The 16,022-nt window shown below is 43.4% G+C and overlaps 1 protein-coding gene across 3 annotated transcripts in view; it reads right to left on the reverse strand.

Annotated features, from left to right (window-relative positions):
• NPTN (neuroplastin) overlaps nucleotides 1-15,005 on the reverse strand; it is a 59,699-nt gene extending 44,694 nt beyond the window's left edge. The window contains exon 1 of one of the 3 annotated variants that reach the window (XM_037394564.1): nucleotides 14,757-15,005. In XM_037394564.1, coding sequence (XP_037250461.1) covers nucleotides 14,757-14,844 — 88 coding nt within the window. In that variant the 5' untranslated portion in view covers nucleotides 14,845-15,005. The remainder of the gene's footprint in view (nucleotides 1-14,756) is intronic. The other 2 variants (XM_037394563.1, XM_037394565.1) reach the window with 2 other exon arrangements.
• Nucleotides 15,006-16,022: the final 1,017 nt, after the last annotated feature.

The following is a 16,022-nucleotide window of genomic DNA, read 5'->3' on the forward strand; positions in this document are numbered from 1 at the left end:
TAGTGTTAACATGTAACAGCAATCGAAGCCTGCATGCTAAAGATCCCATAAAAGTTTTAAGATCATTAGATTTGCAACTTAAAGATACTGAAAATGCTATAAAATGTTGGTGAGGATAACAATAAGTATCTTGTGTTCAGGTTAATTATTTAAAATCCTCAGACTATGCCATTAGAGGGCTAAAGGTTTACAGTACTCCTCACTTTTGCTTTGACCTTTCCTGATCCAACAAACGTGTGTCTGGAAAGAGATTGATTACATTTCTCTTTAGCATTAAGGAAGCACACACTAAACGTCAAACCTCTTTTTTCCCTTTTGCGCATTCTGCATATGTATGAGCTGCTCCATCTCATCCACGATGAAGAAGCAGGACATTTCAATACACCACCCTTTAAAAGAAATGCCCTCTGCAGAATTGTTGGATTATGTAACAGGTCACACAGTCTCAGGCAGGGCTGAGAACAACTAATTCAGAAAAAAATATATTCCTTTATGTGCACAAGAAATACTATTAGCAGAAGGTGTACTACATTTTAGGTACAATACATTTTAAGATGTAAATCAGAGTTCAACTTTTAACAGAGCAAGATCTGCCTAATAACAATATGTAAGAATACTGGCCCTGCTGCAGGAGACGGGGTTTGAGGAGGGATGCTTTATTTACTTCAAAAGGTTATGTTCACCATAGTTGGAGAGAATTACTGCCTACTAACTCCAGAGCAACACACCTCTACAAGGTCAGGTCTTGATCTCCCTGGTCAGACAAGCTATGCAGTGTATACAAGTGGCAGCAGACAGCCCAAAGACTGTAATCTCCCGGAGAACACCATTATAGCATTCCAGTTACAGGGAAGGCTGTGGCAGAGGAAAAGGCAACGTGTTAGAAAGTGGCAGAGATGCTGCAATTTGTTTGCCAGATTTCTGTTCCTTTGCAAATTGAGACACCTTTGTTCCGAGTTGCATTTTTAAATAATGTTTCTCCCCAAGCCATTTCTGCATCGCAGTTCAAGCTTTGCTAACTCAGACATCCACATCAAGCTGTCTACCAACACAGACTTGTATATAGGACATGCCAATAGAAATAGCCTTGCCCTTCCCACTGCTTTGTGCCAGTACCCACAGCTGCATCAGTTACATCATAGATCAGATCCTTTCTTGGACCGGGGGTTTGATCTCACACGGCCTACTGACACCACTTAGATTATTAGGACAAAAATAAACTTCTGAGGGCAGCTCCTCTACACCATCAAGTATTGCTATTTATGAGATGAAATTCAAGTTCAGTATCAGCCAAGATTAACGCAAGCCTAACTGGTGATTACACACACTGTGCATCCTAATCCACATGTAGAAATTGCCTTCCTGCAGCCAAAGCCTGCTCATCTCAGGGAACCAAGCCACTTGGATCTCCTGACTTTGTCCTCACGCCTCACACAAATTATGTGCTGAAGGGCCACAAAATCCCCCAAAACGCCAGTCATGGTTAAAGGGTTCCATTTTTGAGCTTCTGGGTTTTCTAGCTAAGAGAGTCAGCCTTACAGCTTTAAACGCAGCCTAGAGCCCTCTTGAGTTGGTTCCCCTACTATTTCTTTTACAGCAAAAGCAGCAATCCAATTAAGGGCCAAGCAGATCTGGACTCTTCAAATACGCAACATAAAAGGGAGCTGACATAAAATACTGAAAGAAACCTGTTCTTTTGTTCAGGAAATTTACAGACCACCACCACCACGCCACCAGTACTAATGAGGGGACGGGATGACACAACCCAAAACCTGTATCTACTATAAGGGTTCTGCAAGCATTAAAGAAGTGAAGCCCCCTAACAGTTAGCTAAGCAGCCTTTAAACATTAATTTGGCAATTCTTATTTTTTGAACTCAGCAGCAGTACCACCACATGACTGATACAATGCATTTACGCAGATAGCTTGACAGGAGTGAGAACTAGAAGCTTGAACGGCAAGGGATTGAGATGACTTCACTATAAAACTGAGGAGATATGAAAAACAAAAATAAGTACTACACAGACGTCTGTGGCAGGATCTGGCATGCCTGAACCATCAAGAGAACTCAAGTCCAGCCTCCTCAAGATAACAGGGAATCCAGACCTACAGCTGAGAGATATTTAAGAGTGCGTTTGACTACGTTTTAGAGATTTATGGTGTTTGAGAATGGTATAAATGGTAAACAATTTGGTTAAAACCTAGTTTGAATCATCTCCCCAAACTCCAGTAAAAAAGGTATTACTTCTATTTTACATCACAGCGCTGGTAAAGAGCTGTCATACTTAACATGACAACACTATGAAGTCCATCACGCGCTCTTGAACCACAGACCACTTTCAATTGTACAGTCACTTTACAACAGCATTAGAAGACATTTTTTAAATACCTTACTACAGACAAGACAGAAGCACTGAAAAAATTTATCCTGTAGCAGGCCTTTAACAGTGGTGGTTGCAGCAAGGATGTAAGAATAGGGCAAACATGTTGTGATCTTCTGTCAGCATTCAAGAGTTTGCTGCTGAGGGTTTTCCTAAACTAAAGGTGACATTTTCATTGCCATCTTAGAGCAAGTTTACATTTCCACAAAGAAACCAAAAAGCTTTATTTAGTAATTTTCCATCTGTTTGAGGCAAGAGCTCTGTTTCAGTTTGCAAAAAGAGGACAAAAGTATAATATTTGGAAAACCCTTTGGGAATTATAAATCCACTTCATTTTGTCACACTGAGGTCCCAGAAGAGGAGAGCAGCAATGCAGGACAAGGCACCCTCATACTGGTACTGACTGGGCAGCCAATGCCAGATTAACATCTGGTAGGTGCTGTTAAAAGGATAAATCATCTCTGCAGTTACTTTGCTGCCTAGAAGAGGCATAAATAAAGGGACAACAAAAAAGAATGTGATAATGCTTTGCTGAAAAATGTAAATGGAGGCTACTGACAAGCAACTATAACTATCAAACACTTACCGTGTACTAAAGAGCCACACACTTCATTGTATCTATTTAAAGCAAGATTTGAGACTATGAAGATGGAGGTATGGGAAAGGAGAAGACTCTAACCAGTACTGTATTCATCCATGCCCTTTTACTGTTACTGCCTTGGGCATTATTTTATAGCTCCTTAAAAGCTATTTCTCTCCATCCTGTCATTTTTGTTCATTCTCCCAACTAATTCACTTCCTAGAAACCAAAACCAACTTTTGTTCTTTTCTTACTCCATATGGCTCAAGATCGGGGTCACTAAACTGGTCCTGCTATTGCTAAAAATAGGAGCTTTGAGAATCTTGAGACCCAAAACATGCAGATTTGCTTTAAAACTATCTTACACCCTTAAGTGAGATCCTAAGTTGCTACTGAGCACTACAGAACTTGCAGCAAAGTGTTAAAAAATCTGTCCGTTAAAAACTTAACAAATTAAGTCTGAAAGTAGACCATCAGTACTGTATATCTAAATTTTATATTAGGTTCAGTATCCTCAAAACTGGGGATAGATGTGAACTGTCCTGTCCACAACAAGCAGTTCGTTTCTGCAAGCAAACAGCCAGGAAAGGAACACTGCATTACCACACAGTGTCCTCTCTGCTGAAGTTGCGGGGGGAAAAAAAATGGGGAGAATTGCACCATAACTGATCTAAATACAAACAACACAACAGAAAGAAATAAAAACATTTATACTACAGTCATGTTTGACAACAAGCAGAAAAGCCCTCACAGAGCTGAATGGTTACAGCCAGGTAACCATTCCTAATCATTCTGTATAAAGAAAGAATCAGCACTAACAGGATAAAGCTCAAATACTGCCAAAAATACAAGGGTCAGAGGTGATAGCACCTACACTGGAAGGGGAAATCCAAAGGTGAACATGACCTAAAGTGTTCTATGACGGATGCTAGTCATCAACAGAAACACAAACCCAAATACAGTAGAACACAATTTTGTGAAATGTAACCTTTTTGGCAGTTCTGAAAGCACTGGTGTCAGACCAGAGAGTGATGGTCATCCCCAGGCCTGAGCAGAGGGGTGAAGCTTGTAAGAGCAAAAGGGCAAGTCCCCAAATGAAACAAAGATAAACAGAAATAACTGGCAGTGTCAGTTTCTAGATTCTGGGCACCAAACAGGCACCAAATGTACCACTTTTTAAAGAAAAATGAAGCATAAAGGGAGCAGCAACCCGGATGTATTTTTCTCTTCGTGCAGATTTAGAGCAATCGTACCAAAGAAAAGCTCTCCAAGTATAACCAAAATGTCTATTTGTTCAAATAACTACCAAATAATCTTTTCACCTGCAGTTTGGAAGTATCTGCACCAAGTCCTTCAGTATGCCTGAGACATGCTCAGATTTTACCATTAGGGTAAACAAAAACCACTTGTGTCTAACGGGATAGATCATAAGCAGCTAGTAACAGCTCTGTTCACTACCTTTTTTAACGCTCTCCCCAGCATGAAAACGCAAGGGGAGGGAGGGGGGAAAGGCAGGCCAGACAAGCCCTAGCTTCCCAACATACATAAACAGGGAAGAGCCCATTCAGAGGAGACTTCCAAATTCCAAAGACCAGGTGCAGCCTGGCTCACGAAACCGAGTCACAAACCCATGATGTTGAGCTGCTTTGGCATTTTGAAAACACCTCCCCAAGGCAGTTCTCTCCTAGTGAAGTGGTAAGCCTCAACAAAAACAACTAAATTCACTGTTTATGCAGCCTGGCAGTCATAACAAGAGGAAGAAGTTAGCTGCAGAACTTGTCTTACCATGTGCAAACACCAAATAAAGTGATATCCCCACATAATGAGCTTCCTATTCACTTCCTAGACTCTTTAAGGTAATCTATCACAAGTGTAAACTAAGCTGCCTGACAGAGCCTACCCACACTGCAAGTCTTCAGCTACAAACTTGAGAAACAGAATAATGCCTCATGCTCAGCGTAGAAGTTTATTTGGTGACTACCTGGCTTAAAACTACAATTTGTACATCCTGTTACTGCATTTTTTAGTATACTAAGACCAGCAAACTTGCCTTATATATACACAGTAGGTTTGCACAGCAAGGTTTTGGTAGCGTGGGGGCTACAGAGGTGGCTTCTGTGAGAAGATGCCAGAAGCTTCGCCCATGTCCAATGGAGCCCACGCCAGCTGGCTCCAAGACAGACCTGGCCAAGGCTGAGCTAACCAGCAATAGTGGTAGCGCCTCTGTGATAGCATATTAAGAAGGAAAATTTTTTTTTTTTTTTTTTTTTGTGCCAGCGAGAGAGAGAAGTGAGACTATGTGAGAGCAACTCTGCAGACATGAGGGTCAGTGGAGAAGGAGGGCAGGAGGTGCTCCAGGTGCTGCAGATTTCCCAGTAGCCTGTGGCGAAGAACATGGTGAGGCAGGCTGTCCCCCCACAGCCCATGGGGGTCCATGGTGGAGCAGGTAGTCACCTGCAGCCTGTGGAGGGCCCCATGCTGGAGCAGGGGGATGCCTGAAGGAGGCTGACCCTGTGGGCAGCCCGTGCTGAAGCAGGTTTGCTGGCAGGACTTGTGACCCCGTGGGGGACCCATGCTGGAGCACTCTGTTCCTGAAGGACGGCACCACGTGGGAGGGACCCACACTGCAGCAGTGTGCAGAACTGCAGCCCGTGGGAAGGGCTCACGTTGGAAATGTTTATGGAGAACTGTCTCCCACGGGAGGGAGGGACCCCACACTGGAGCATGGGAAGAGTGCAAGGAGGAAGGAGCAGCAGAAGCAATGTGTGATGAACTGACCATAACCCCCATCCCCCTGCACCACTCGGAGGGAGGGGGCAGAGAAACGTGGAATTAAGTTAAGCCCAGGAAGAAGGGAGGGGTGGGGGCAAGGTGTTTTTCCAATTTGAATGGTAATAAACTAATTTTGCCCAAGTGGAATCTGTTTTGCCCATGACGGTAATTGCCAAGTGATCTCCCTGTCCCTATCTCTGGCCCACAAGCATTTTGTTATATTTTCTCTCCCCTGTCTTGGTTGAGGAAGGGAGTGACAGCACAGCTTTGGTGGGCACCTGGCATTCAGCCAGGGTCAAACCACCACAATATATAATTTCTGTCCTCCATGTCATTTATTTCTGGCTTTGTTTGATCTTAGCCTCTTAACTCTCCTCAAACCTCACTGGAACAGTTTTCAATCTTTTCCTGCTATACCCTCTCCTTTCTAAATAAAGATTACACAGGACTGCACAGGGTAAGAATCTGCGCAGAACTAAAACATTTCAAGTTACACACAGTGATATGAGTCTTTCCCACTTCAAATTAGACCCCCCCCAAACATGAATTAATATGTCATCATACTTCTATAAAAATTATAGATATGCAATACATTAAAAAAAAATATATGTGAGAATGGGATTCAGCTGCTTGCAACCTTGGATGCTTAAAGCAAAGAGGAGAGGACAAAATAATATTAAGTTCCCTGCAAAAGGATGCTTTAGGTAAACTGTCAGTATATACAGGTTAGACTCCCTCAAGCAGAAATTAACCACCAGTGTGACAAACAGATTTTTGCTGTCCTTGCTTGAAGGTACATAGACAACAATATCAACCACATACTGCAAAACTGTATGTTATAGATCTTCTAATTCTTTGCTCAGTCAGCCTGCATTACACCTCTTGGTAACAATGATTCTAACCTGCTCAAACAGGGAATTAAAATCAAGCCCATCTTCTATAACACTATGAATTTTTAGCACTAGGCCACCCTCAACCCACCAATAATTCACGGGAAAAGATAATCCTTGCACACACAGTAGCTTGGCTTATCTTCTCAGTCTTGTGCCCAAGACTTACAGAAACTAGCTTTCACAATGCCATGGAAAGCTGTGTATCACAGATCAAATAATACCCACCTAGCATTCGTTCTGTCCTTTTCAACTACATTCTATTAATTATCCTTTAGTGTACTGAGAATTAAAAAAAACCAACAAACAACCACCACCAACAACAAAACCCAGCAACTAAACTTGCAAAAAACCCCCTAAACAGAAACCAAACGCACCCATAGCCAACTCTCTGGATGTGTTTACGATCTCAGATCCTGTGTCAAGGCATCTTCCTTTCTTTGCCCAGCCAAGCAACCCTAATTTACACAACCATCTCTGGAGCATTGCTCTTTTAGGCTCTGGACTGTAATATTAATTTCAGATTTTCCTCAAGAAAGAAGGTATCACATAACATTTTGAACACTTACGTCAGTCATTACATAGTGTTTAGCAACACAGAAAGACAAGAGCTTCTTAACATTACAACACTTGCATGAATTTAACAAGACTAACAGAAATCGTGCAGCTGAACTCCAATTTATAATTGCATTTAAATCATTTAGCGTAATTTAATTTGTTATTAGGAGTTCTGAATTAATATGACAGGAATTAAAATACTTGCACATTTACAACTTGAACCTGCTAAGGTAGATTACCTTAGTTAACTACCACAAAGCTTTCCTAACAAACTAGGCAAAAAAAAAAAAAAATTAAAAAATCCAAGAGTGATCAGTCAATACGGTATCTACTCTGACTTTAAAAATGCACTCAAGCATCTGTTTTTTCAAACTCATGCTGTACACCTTCAAGAAATTATTTCGGTCTGCCTTTGGTCTGCCATTATGTCTGCTGGGAGCCTACTGCATTGTCAAAATCCTTGTCAAGCTCTTTTCTAGGCATTTCAGTTCAATTTTCTCTTTTTAAATGTAAAATACACTCTTTATCAGTTTTACCAACCTCCCAGAATTAAATCCTTTTCTCACTCACAGTTTTGGACTGATTGCGTCTTTTCAGGCCTTTCCTTTTCTAGTCCATTATATTCCCCTTCCTCTTATTTTCTCAGGTCTTCAATATGCCCCTCAGAAAATGCATTTAGTTTAGGTTTCCAAACAAATGCACAAGCTATAGGGAAAGCCGTTGTGGCCCCTACAACGCTAGCGATGATTCACAAAATGTGGGTAGTAAGTAGCTACACTGCTTAGCTACACTAAGTAGCACTTCAGTTCAATAGATTTGTTAATGTGGCATTTTAAAACATGTAATGTAAAACAAGACTATATGAATTACAGCAATCCAAGACTTCCCCCCACACACTTTATTCAGACCAGAACAGGACATTATGATCTACTTTTCCCCTACAAACGGGCCTCACAATGCAAGTCCATTTAGCTAGTCACCTACTGTCTTGGGCACTTTCCTCCTCATCATCATCTGGAAAATTTGTTCTTTCATAACATCCCTGCCCCTGCTTTTTCTTTGATATATCAAAAGGCTTGCAACCTGGTATCAACAGCTAACACAACAGATACAAACATTGTGTCCCTGAGGCTCCATCTTACATACTGAAGTTCCAACTACACCTCCAAAGAACGGAAGACAGACACGATGCCTCTTCCTCCCTCCTTCAAAAGCAGCTGCAAAGCAGAGATCTTCTACTACCCTACCCTGTTTCAACATCAAAGCCATTAAGAAAAGGATGAAGGCACTCCTCTCCTACAACTCTTCAACAGCGTGCCATGTGGGGTCATATTTACTCAACATCCTCTTCCCAGGATTAGAGCCCACTGTTCACACTTTCCCCCACACATACACACCTTCCAGCAGCCAAAATACTATGCTGACATGATGGTGCTGTTTTCTACTGCATCCGACACAGAAATGGTGGAAATAAATCCCCATCTCGCTCTCAAAAAACTTCTCATTCTTAATTATAGCAGAGTTCTACCGCTTCTGACACCGTATGATGAAGAACCCTTCACAACTTCAAAAGTTCCTGGCTTGTTTCTTGAATGAGTTTGCATTAGTGCATGGTGACTTCAGCCACACAGGTGATCTAAATAAGCTTCAAGCTTATAAAAAAGGGCATGAATTTTTAAAAGTCTACAGCAGTTATCTTACTAGGGGATAAATATTTCGAAGTTTTGACACAGATAGATATTCAATCCAGGTTGAAATTTTATTTAGACTCAATCTCCAACACCAAGAGATGACCACACAGTACAAGACATCAAAAGCATGTAACAAAGTGAAAATAAATCTAGCATATCGAGTAAGATTTTTAAAAGCACAGAAATAATGTTACAGATAATTAACCTGATTTGAACAACTGAATATTACGTTTGATACGGAGCTCTGATAACTCCCAAGTTATGTTTTAACAGCCATTCTCCCTCCAACTTTATACAAGTCATGTCCCTTATTCTAGAATTAACTGGGAAAAAAACGACAAGCCACTATAATCATTACGAAATACTGATAAGCTGCTTGTTTTAGGAAGTCTGACTGACACATAAAGGCTGTTCTCAAGCATCTAACTGACTCTGTGCAAGATCATATTCTGTATCTGGACATCCATCCCCTGGCTCTGGCAGCAGGAATAGCATCTTAACCACTGGTGGGTTTCTATGAACAACCTCAGCAGGACTTCAGCACAGGCAGAAAGCTCAGGTGCACGGAAAAGACTGGAAAGAGAACCTGTTATCACATACGCCATTCCAAACAAAGTATGACCATAGTGATAAACAGCCTTGGGGAAAAACTCTAAAACCAGATTACAGGTTGCTTTGGAAAGTATGGGAGTGTCAAGCTGCGGGGTTTAATTCAACTCCTTCTGCAGTACTTTTGGAAGATAGGTGAGTAGAAAAGGGCAGACAGTGCCCATGTTTAAAACACTTAAATGGAACAATTGTGGAGTCGCAGGACCAGTCAGTCCAATTTCAGTGTCCAGAAAAAACAGAAGCTGCTTGGAAGTGCTCAAAAATACAGAATGGCTTAGGGGAAGGAAGAACAGAGCTGCACTGCCTACCCGTAGTTTGATACGGCTTGACACAACAATCTGACCTCATACTATAAAGTTACTAAAACCTAAAGGTGACTGTAGAGGAGAAAGAACAGACGCAGTTTTCCTAATTTTAGTAAAGCTTTTAATACTGTCCTATACAAGAGCCTCAGAATAAAAAATAAAATCTCATTAATGTAGCTTGGTGTACCATGTGCATGTTTTTTGAGATACAGTACACGAACAAGTAGACAGAAAACAGAATGAAATAAGGCCGATGATGGGCTAGAGGGTCTCTTAAGCCGATAAAGCCAAAGCAAGCTGAAGTAGGGGTGCATGCTCAAGAAGATAAAATAGGTCTTTTGACAAGTGAGGGAAGACATCAGAAGTAGATGAGATGCCACTTAAGAACATTTAAGAACTACTTGGTTTAGGCAGTAAAGGAATGCAAAGTAGCAATCCTGCAATTTAAGATCTGACCACCATAAAGGATCCCACGGGACACAAGTCAAAAATGTTTTACTGTAAGAAACCATAAGCGGGAATGCCATATGCAAGACACATTGAGTGATCCCTTCCACTCCACTGAATCTTGGTCTGGTCCCAACTGGACGTGTGTCCAGTTTTACACATCACACTCCAGAAAACGTGACTGAAGAAAATCCACAGAAAAGCACCAGGAATAGTCAGGAAAATACAACTTACCAAGAAGGACCATGACAATCCAGAGAAGTACAGATGGTAATTGCTGATAAGAAGGTTAACACCCACTTTCCCGCTCAATTTGCACAGATAAAAAGAATAAAAAGCTTAAAACAACAGGAAAGCAGATTTAGGTTAGATTTACAGAAGAAATTTCCAGCTGATAAGCAGAAACAGTTTACCAGATTTCCAATCTTAACAGTGGGAGCTGCAGCACCTCCAGCACTTGAAGCTAAGGAGAGTTTGAACACTCTGTCTTTACAACCCAAGGATGAATCACAGGCTAGCATTGTCCTTTACAATGCAACTTTTTTACAATTGCCTCCTCTAAAGTAGTGCTTACAGCAAAAGAAACAGCTCATTGTGCAGGAGAGAATGCACTTCATTCATGAATTTAACAAGAAGTAGTCTTCATACAGCAATATGTGGTAAGGAGAGTTAACACTCTCAGTGTATTTCATTATTGAAAAGTAGTCCCTCACTTTGAACTGTTTCTCAACATAATTAAAACTATTGTTTGAAATGTCAGTACTAGCAGTTACTACCTCTTTACCTGTTAGTTGAGATCTGTCAGAATTCGGTGCAATTTTCAAGTGTATTGCTTGTATTTAAGTTTCCTATGCGGGAGTTGTAGGAGGAAGGAGAATAGCAATGGTGGGAAAGAGAACAGAACTTTGAACATCTTCCTCGATGCTCAGCCCACACTCACGCTCCATAAATGCTGCATGAAACTGTTTCAGTTTTATCTGGGGACCATCAAAATCATGTCAGAATACAATCAGTGCAAAATGGATGAGAATCAGCAGTCAGAAATAGCATTACAAGGATAAAAGGAAGGTTTTTCACTCTTTTAAGAAGAAACTAATTTTAAGAAGCTACTCTTTCTTGATTTTACAGTCATTTCTATACTGGTTTCTGCCAACAGAAAAGCCACGTTCTATTTTTCAGCCAGCTAGTTAGTTCCTTCACATTCATACAAACAGGATGAAGAGAGCACAGCTAAACAAGTACCATCTACCTTAATTTGTTTTTATTTGCTTTGAATAACCCTAGCAATTTTATCAAGTCAGCTTTCAGTTTTAAAAAATGACGATGATGTTTAATTCCCTCCTCTACAAAATATATGAAGTCTGGTTTTAACCGCACTTTGCCAGACAAAAACTTTGAAAAGGGAAGACTCTGAAAAACTGCTAGCAATTCAACTCACGTTAACGTGCTGAAGAAACACACTGTGGATTGCAAGGGGGCAGTCTAAGGATCTATTTCAAACAGTAAAAATACAGCCATGCTCCGTTAGATCCAAACACTCTAAGGTGAAAGTATTAGTACACTTAAGTCTTTATTTTTAACAAGCAGCTGGAGAAACAAAGATACTGCAAAGGTTAAAAAACATCAACTGGAAGAGGCATGTTATTCATCACCAAAGAGCAAGTCAAGCACCACTCCATAGGGAAGATGCCGTTTTGAAGCGCTAAATTGATTTTCCAACAAATAGCAGTTGGAAACTACGGTTTAACAGATCACCTTGACAGACTGGCTTTTTCCAGCAGTTCCTCCTCATCCTTCCTCATGTCTCTTCTAACCCTCCTTTCTGTCACTTCATCTAAACTATCCTCTGGATACCAGTGACAAGCTAGCATGCATCAGAAATGCAGCCCCAAAGAACCCGACAATCTTCTCAGAACAATATTCAGGAAAGTTAAATTTTTCTGTGATCTTCAGGTGTTTATGCAAGAGCTTTAAAAACAATCCATGCAAGTGTCAAAAACCCACTTCCACTTTTGGTAAGCTTAAGTCCATAGGTGAGTCTGGTTCAAAATATTCTGAATTACATTAACTCTGGAAATATCACTGCCTATTCAACAGTGATCTCTTGTCAGAAGCAGAAAAAAAAGCTGCTCCCCACAGACACTCAGGATTCCACTGGGCATTTTCTGTGCCAGGTGAGTGGTGACCTGTCCTGCAGTTTCAAGTACATTGCCATTCCTTTATCATCCTAAACTCACATGGTGTTACTGTACGTTCAACAGCACCTGGACTATCACCTTTCACTACACCAACTGCTCCATATCAATAATAGATAATACAATTTTTGCATACACACTGTGGGATCCTTCTGTATACCTTCAAAGAGCACGCATGTGTGTTAGATGTGTTTTGTCTTTAAAGACGTTGTCCCTAACATGCACATGCCCGTTCAAACCACATAATTTTTCTAATGACTTACAAGAAGTATATACAATTCAGAAAATGGCTGTACCTATTCTTCATGCCAAAGCAAAAGAGGAATTGTTCCATTTCATGAAGCATCTCATTGGCCATTATTTGCTGAAAGAAAACAGTTCCTCTGTGGCAGGGCCTACCATCTTTAAATTTGTTTCCCTCCATTACAACAGCATTCCAATTAGGGTAAAAATTCAACAGAAGCAGTAAGCCTTATTCAGAAGGACCTCCACCTTTCACTTGGCTTGAAAGTGCTTACTCCTTTCCAAGAATATTTTCACTCACCTGTGTAAACTCTTACAGCAGTACAGATACTCTGACTCCCCTACCATTTAATTGCTTGGATGACCCTAGTTAACCAAATAAAAATTAATGAGCTTTCAGGATACACCTGGGGTCTGCAGTCTTACCTCATGCCAAGATCTGCTACTGCTTGGTTAGCTTCATGTCAGGAATAGAAATCATGATTAAGACACTGAAAGGCTAAAGCCTTCCACCTATCCCAAAAATTTATTTCACTGTTGACCTCCAGACATATAACTACTGTCCAACACCAAATGTTTGCACTGCCTACCAGCTATTTGGAATTGTTATACCAGCTGCCAGCATTTGACACCTTGCCTGCTAACTCTGCATAGGAACAGCTTCAGGCACACAACCCATTTAACTTGCTTGTCAGAAGGCTGCTCACCTCACTCCGCCCAAATACAAGGGGAAACACAGCATAGGCAGATTAACCCTGCCATGACGATGCTCATAAGGCACAGCTATCACTGGAAGCAGACAGCATCACTGTAACAGAAAACCAGCTTTATCTGCAACTCAGCCAACTAGCATGCTCCTGGGAGCTCACAAAAAAAGTCCCTCATACTGCAGAAAGCCTACAGTTTTCATTCGTACAGTGTGGATGTCAAAGTTGCTTCTGTTTGGTTAATAGACACCAAGATGTAGTCTGAAAACAGACTTGAGCCTGAAAATCTGCATGTACTAAGGCAACAATTCTAATCTGGGATCTTTGGGACATTATTTCTTCCATCTACATCCCTCCCGTCACTGTGAAATATGCCAAAAGCCTCAATGCTTCTGCTAGAGCAAAGAGCCACCAAAGCTGACCTCATGCTGCAAGGCACAATTCACCTCAATAGAATGAAAACACTAGGACCAAGTGTACAGAGCAGAAAGTAAGGAAAGAGAAGGGAGGCCAACACAATGAAAACTTGTGTGCGATTGGCATATTAGGAAGGTATCCCTTCCTTCCAGGTAAATTTTCCCCAACGCAGACAGACCCGAGCCCCTTGGGAGCCAAGATCCCTGTCCTTCACAGCACTTACAGGCCAAAGCATCCCTGACATTAGTTTCATCATGATGCTGCATAAGAAGCTCCTCCAGAAAGACTGTGCTCAGGCACTTCTAGAGCAGATGAAACCCGCCTTTACGGCTCCCTCATGCCTTCAGATGGCACGGCAAGACATGTATTTTTATGAGCACTGCAGGACCTTCCTTCAAGCAGGAGGCTCGCCCTCGGTTAGACCAGCCTCTTGGCCTCACTTTGTTCTGCCACTAATTGTCATGCACTTGGCTGCAAACTCATCAGGGAGGAGGCATGCCGCGCTGGATTTAGCTCATGCTATCCTACAAGGAAGAAAGAAGGGTGGAGTGTTGTTTTTTTTTTTTTTTTCCTCTCCTTTTACTCTCCTATCAGAGGACCTCTTTAGTTGCTAAGGAACTACGGGTTTATTGCATTATAAATGATTTAAGGCAGCCCAGCAGATGCAGGTTCAGTAGGCGGGAGGAGATGTTCCATATTACCGGTAGCACGAGACGCCTGAGGAGAAGCGGGGGGAGCGACCGCCGCGGCGCGGCCCTGCCAGCCCCCCTTCCCCTGAGGGAGCCGAAAACACGGCGGGGGGGGGATCCCCCCAAACCGGGGCTCGCCCCCCAACCCCGGGCTGAGAGGGCAGCCGCGGAGCCCAGGGCCCAGACCCCGGCTTGACCCTCGCCCCCCGTCGCGACCCGCCGCCCCCCACAGCAACGCGCCCCCCCGGCCCGCCTCGCCTCACCGCCCTCACCGTTCTGCGCCGCGGCGGGTCCCGGCAGGAGCGCGGCCGTCGCCAGCAACAGCGAGAGAGCGGCGGGGAGCGGCCCGGAGCGCGACATCCTCCTGTCCCCGGCCGGGGAGGGGAAGCGGGAGGAGGAAGGGGGCGACGGGGTGAGGCGGGCGGCGGCGGGAGCGAAGCGGCTCCGGCTCCGTCCTTCTCCGCCGACCTCCTACCGCAGCGCAGCACCCACTCTCGCGACGACGCCGCCAGCTCTCGCGAGATTTGAACAGGGGCAGCGAAGGAGGGGGGGAGGCACCGCGCGGGGAGGGGGGCGACGCGCGCGCGGCGGCGGGTTGGCGGGAGGGGGTGTCACGCGTCACGGCCGCCCGCCCCCCGCGGCCGCCATGTTGCCGCCGTTCTCCTCCTGAGGCGACCAGCTGCTGCGCCAGTGGCGGCTTGCCGGGGCATCGCACCGGCGCTGCGGGCCCTTCCTCAGGGGTGCTGCGACCCCCGCCTGAGGCTGGGCTCAGGGGTGCTGTGGGCTGGATGGGGACCCTGCCTGAGGCTGCAGTCACCTCAGGAGTGCAGCGGGTGGGATGGTAGAGTCCCAACTGCTGCCCGGAAAGCTGCAGTCTGAGCAGCACCACATACCTCCACATTTCTGTTCTTCATAGGCTTAGCGTACCAGCAGGCACAGGGGAAGGCAGGCCATGAGCCAGTACTTTGGTTCCTGTCATAGTTGCAAGGGTAATTTAGGAGTTTATGTGCCATTCTGCAGGGGTCAGGGTATGTCAGAGGAATGCCAAATCCATCCCAAAGTCTTCAACTTTAGGTCCACACACCTGTGAAACACCAAAATGATCTTAAACTATTTTATGAATCACCACCAATATTAAAAAAAAAAAAAAGTTTTTTCCAGAGCCCTGTCCTTTTTGCATGAGTAGGATACCAAGGCTGGAAGAAGCGAAGGTGTTTGCCCTAGGTTCATGGTGGTATTGGGGGCAAAAAGTGCTAAAGCTCATGCCTGCTTCACCAGATCTGCCAAGTGCCCTGAGAAATGGATGCTGATGAGCTTTGGACAAGTTTTCTCTATATTTTCATGCCTGTAAAACAAGATACCAGGTCTGATCTACTTCGTACACTCTGGTTGCTTTGTACTGCACTGGTGACCCCAGCCAAAAGTAAGCCCAGTGTAGCTACTTAAGCCACATTTCTGACTGCTCTCTGCATAGGATGACACGAACGGCTGCAGCCCGCTGCTGAACACAAGCCCATCATTGTAACACACACCTGAAG

Source organism: Falco rusticolus, chromosome 7 (genome assembly GCF_015220075.1).
Source record: "Falco rusticolus isolate bFalRus1 chromosome 7, bFalRus1.pri, whole genome shotgun sequence".
NCBI classification, from domain to species: domain Eukaryota; kingdom Metazoa; phylum Chordata; class Aves; order Falconiformes; family Falconidae; genus Falco; species Falco rusticolus.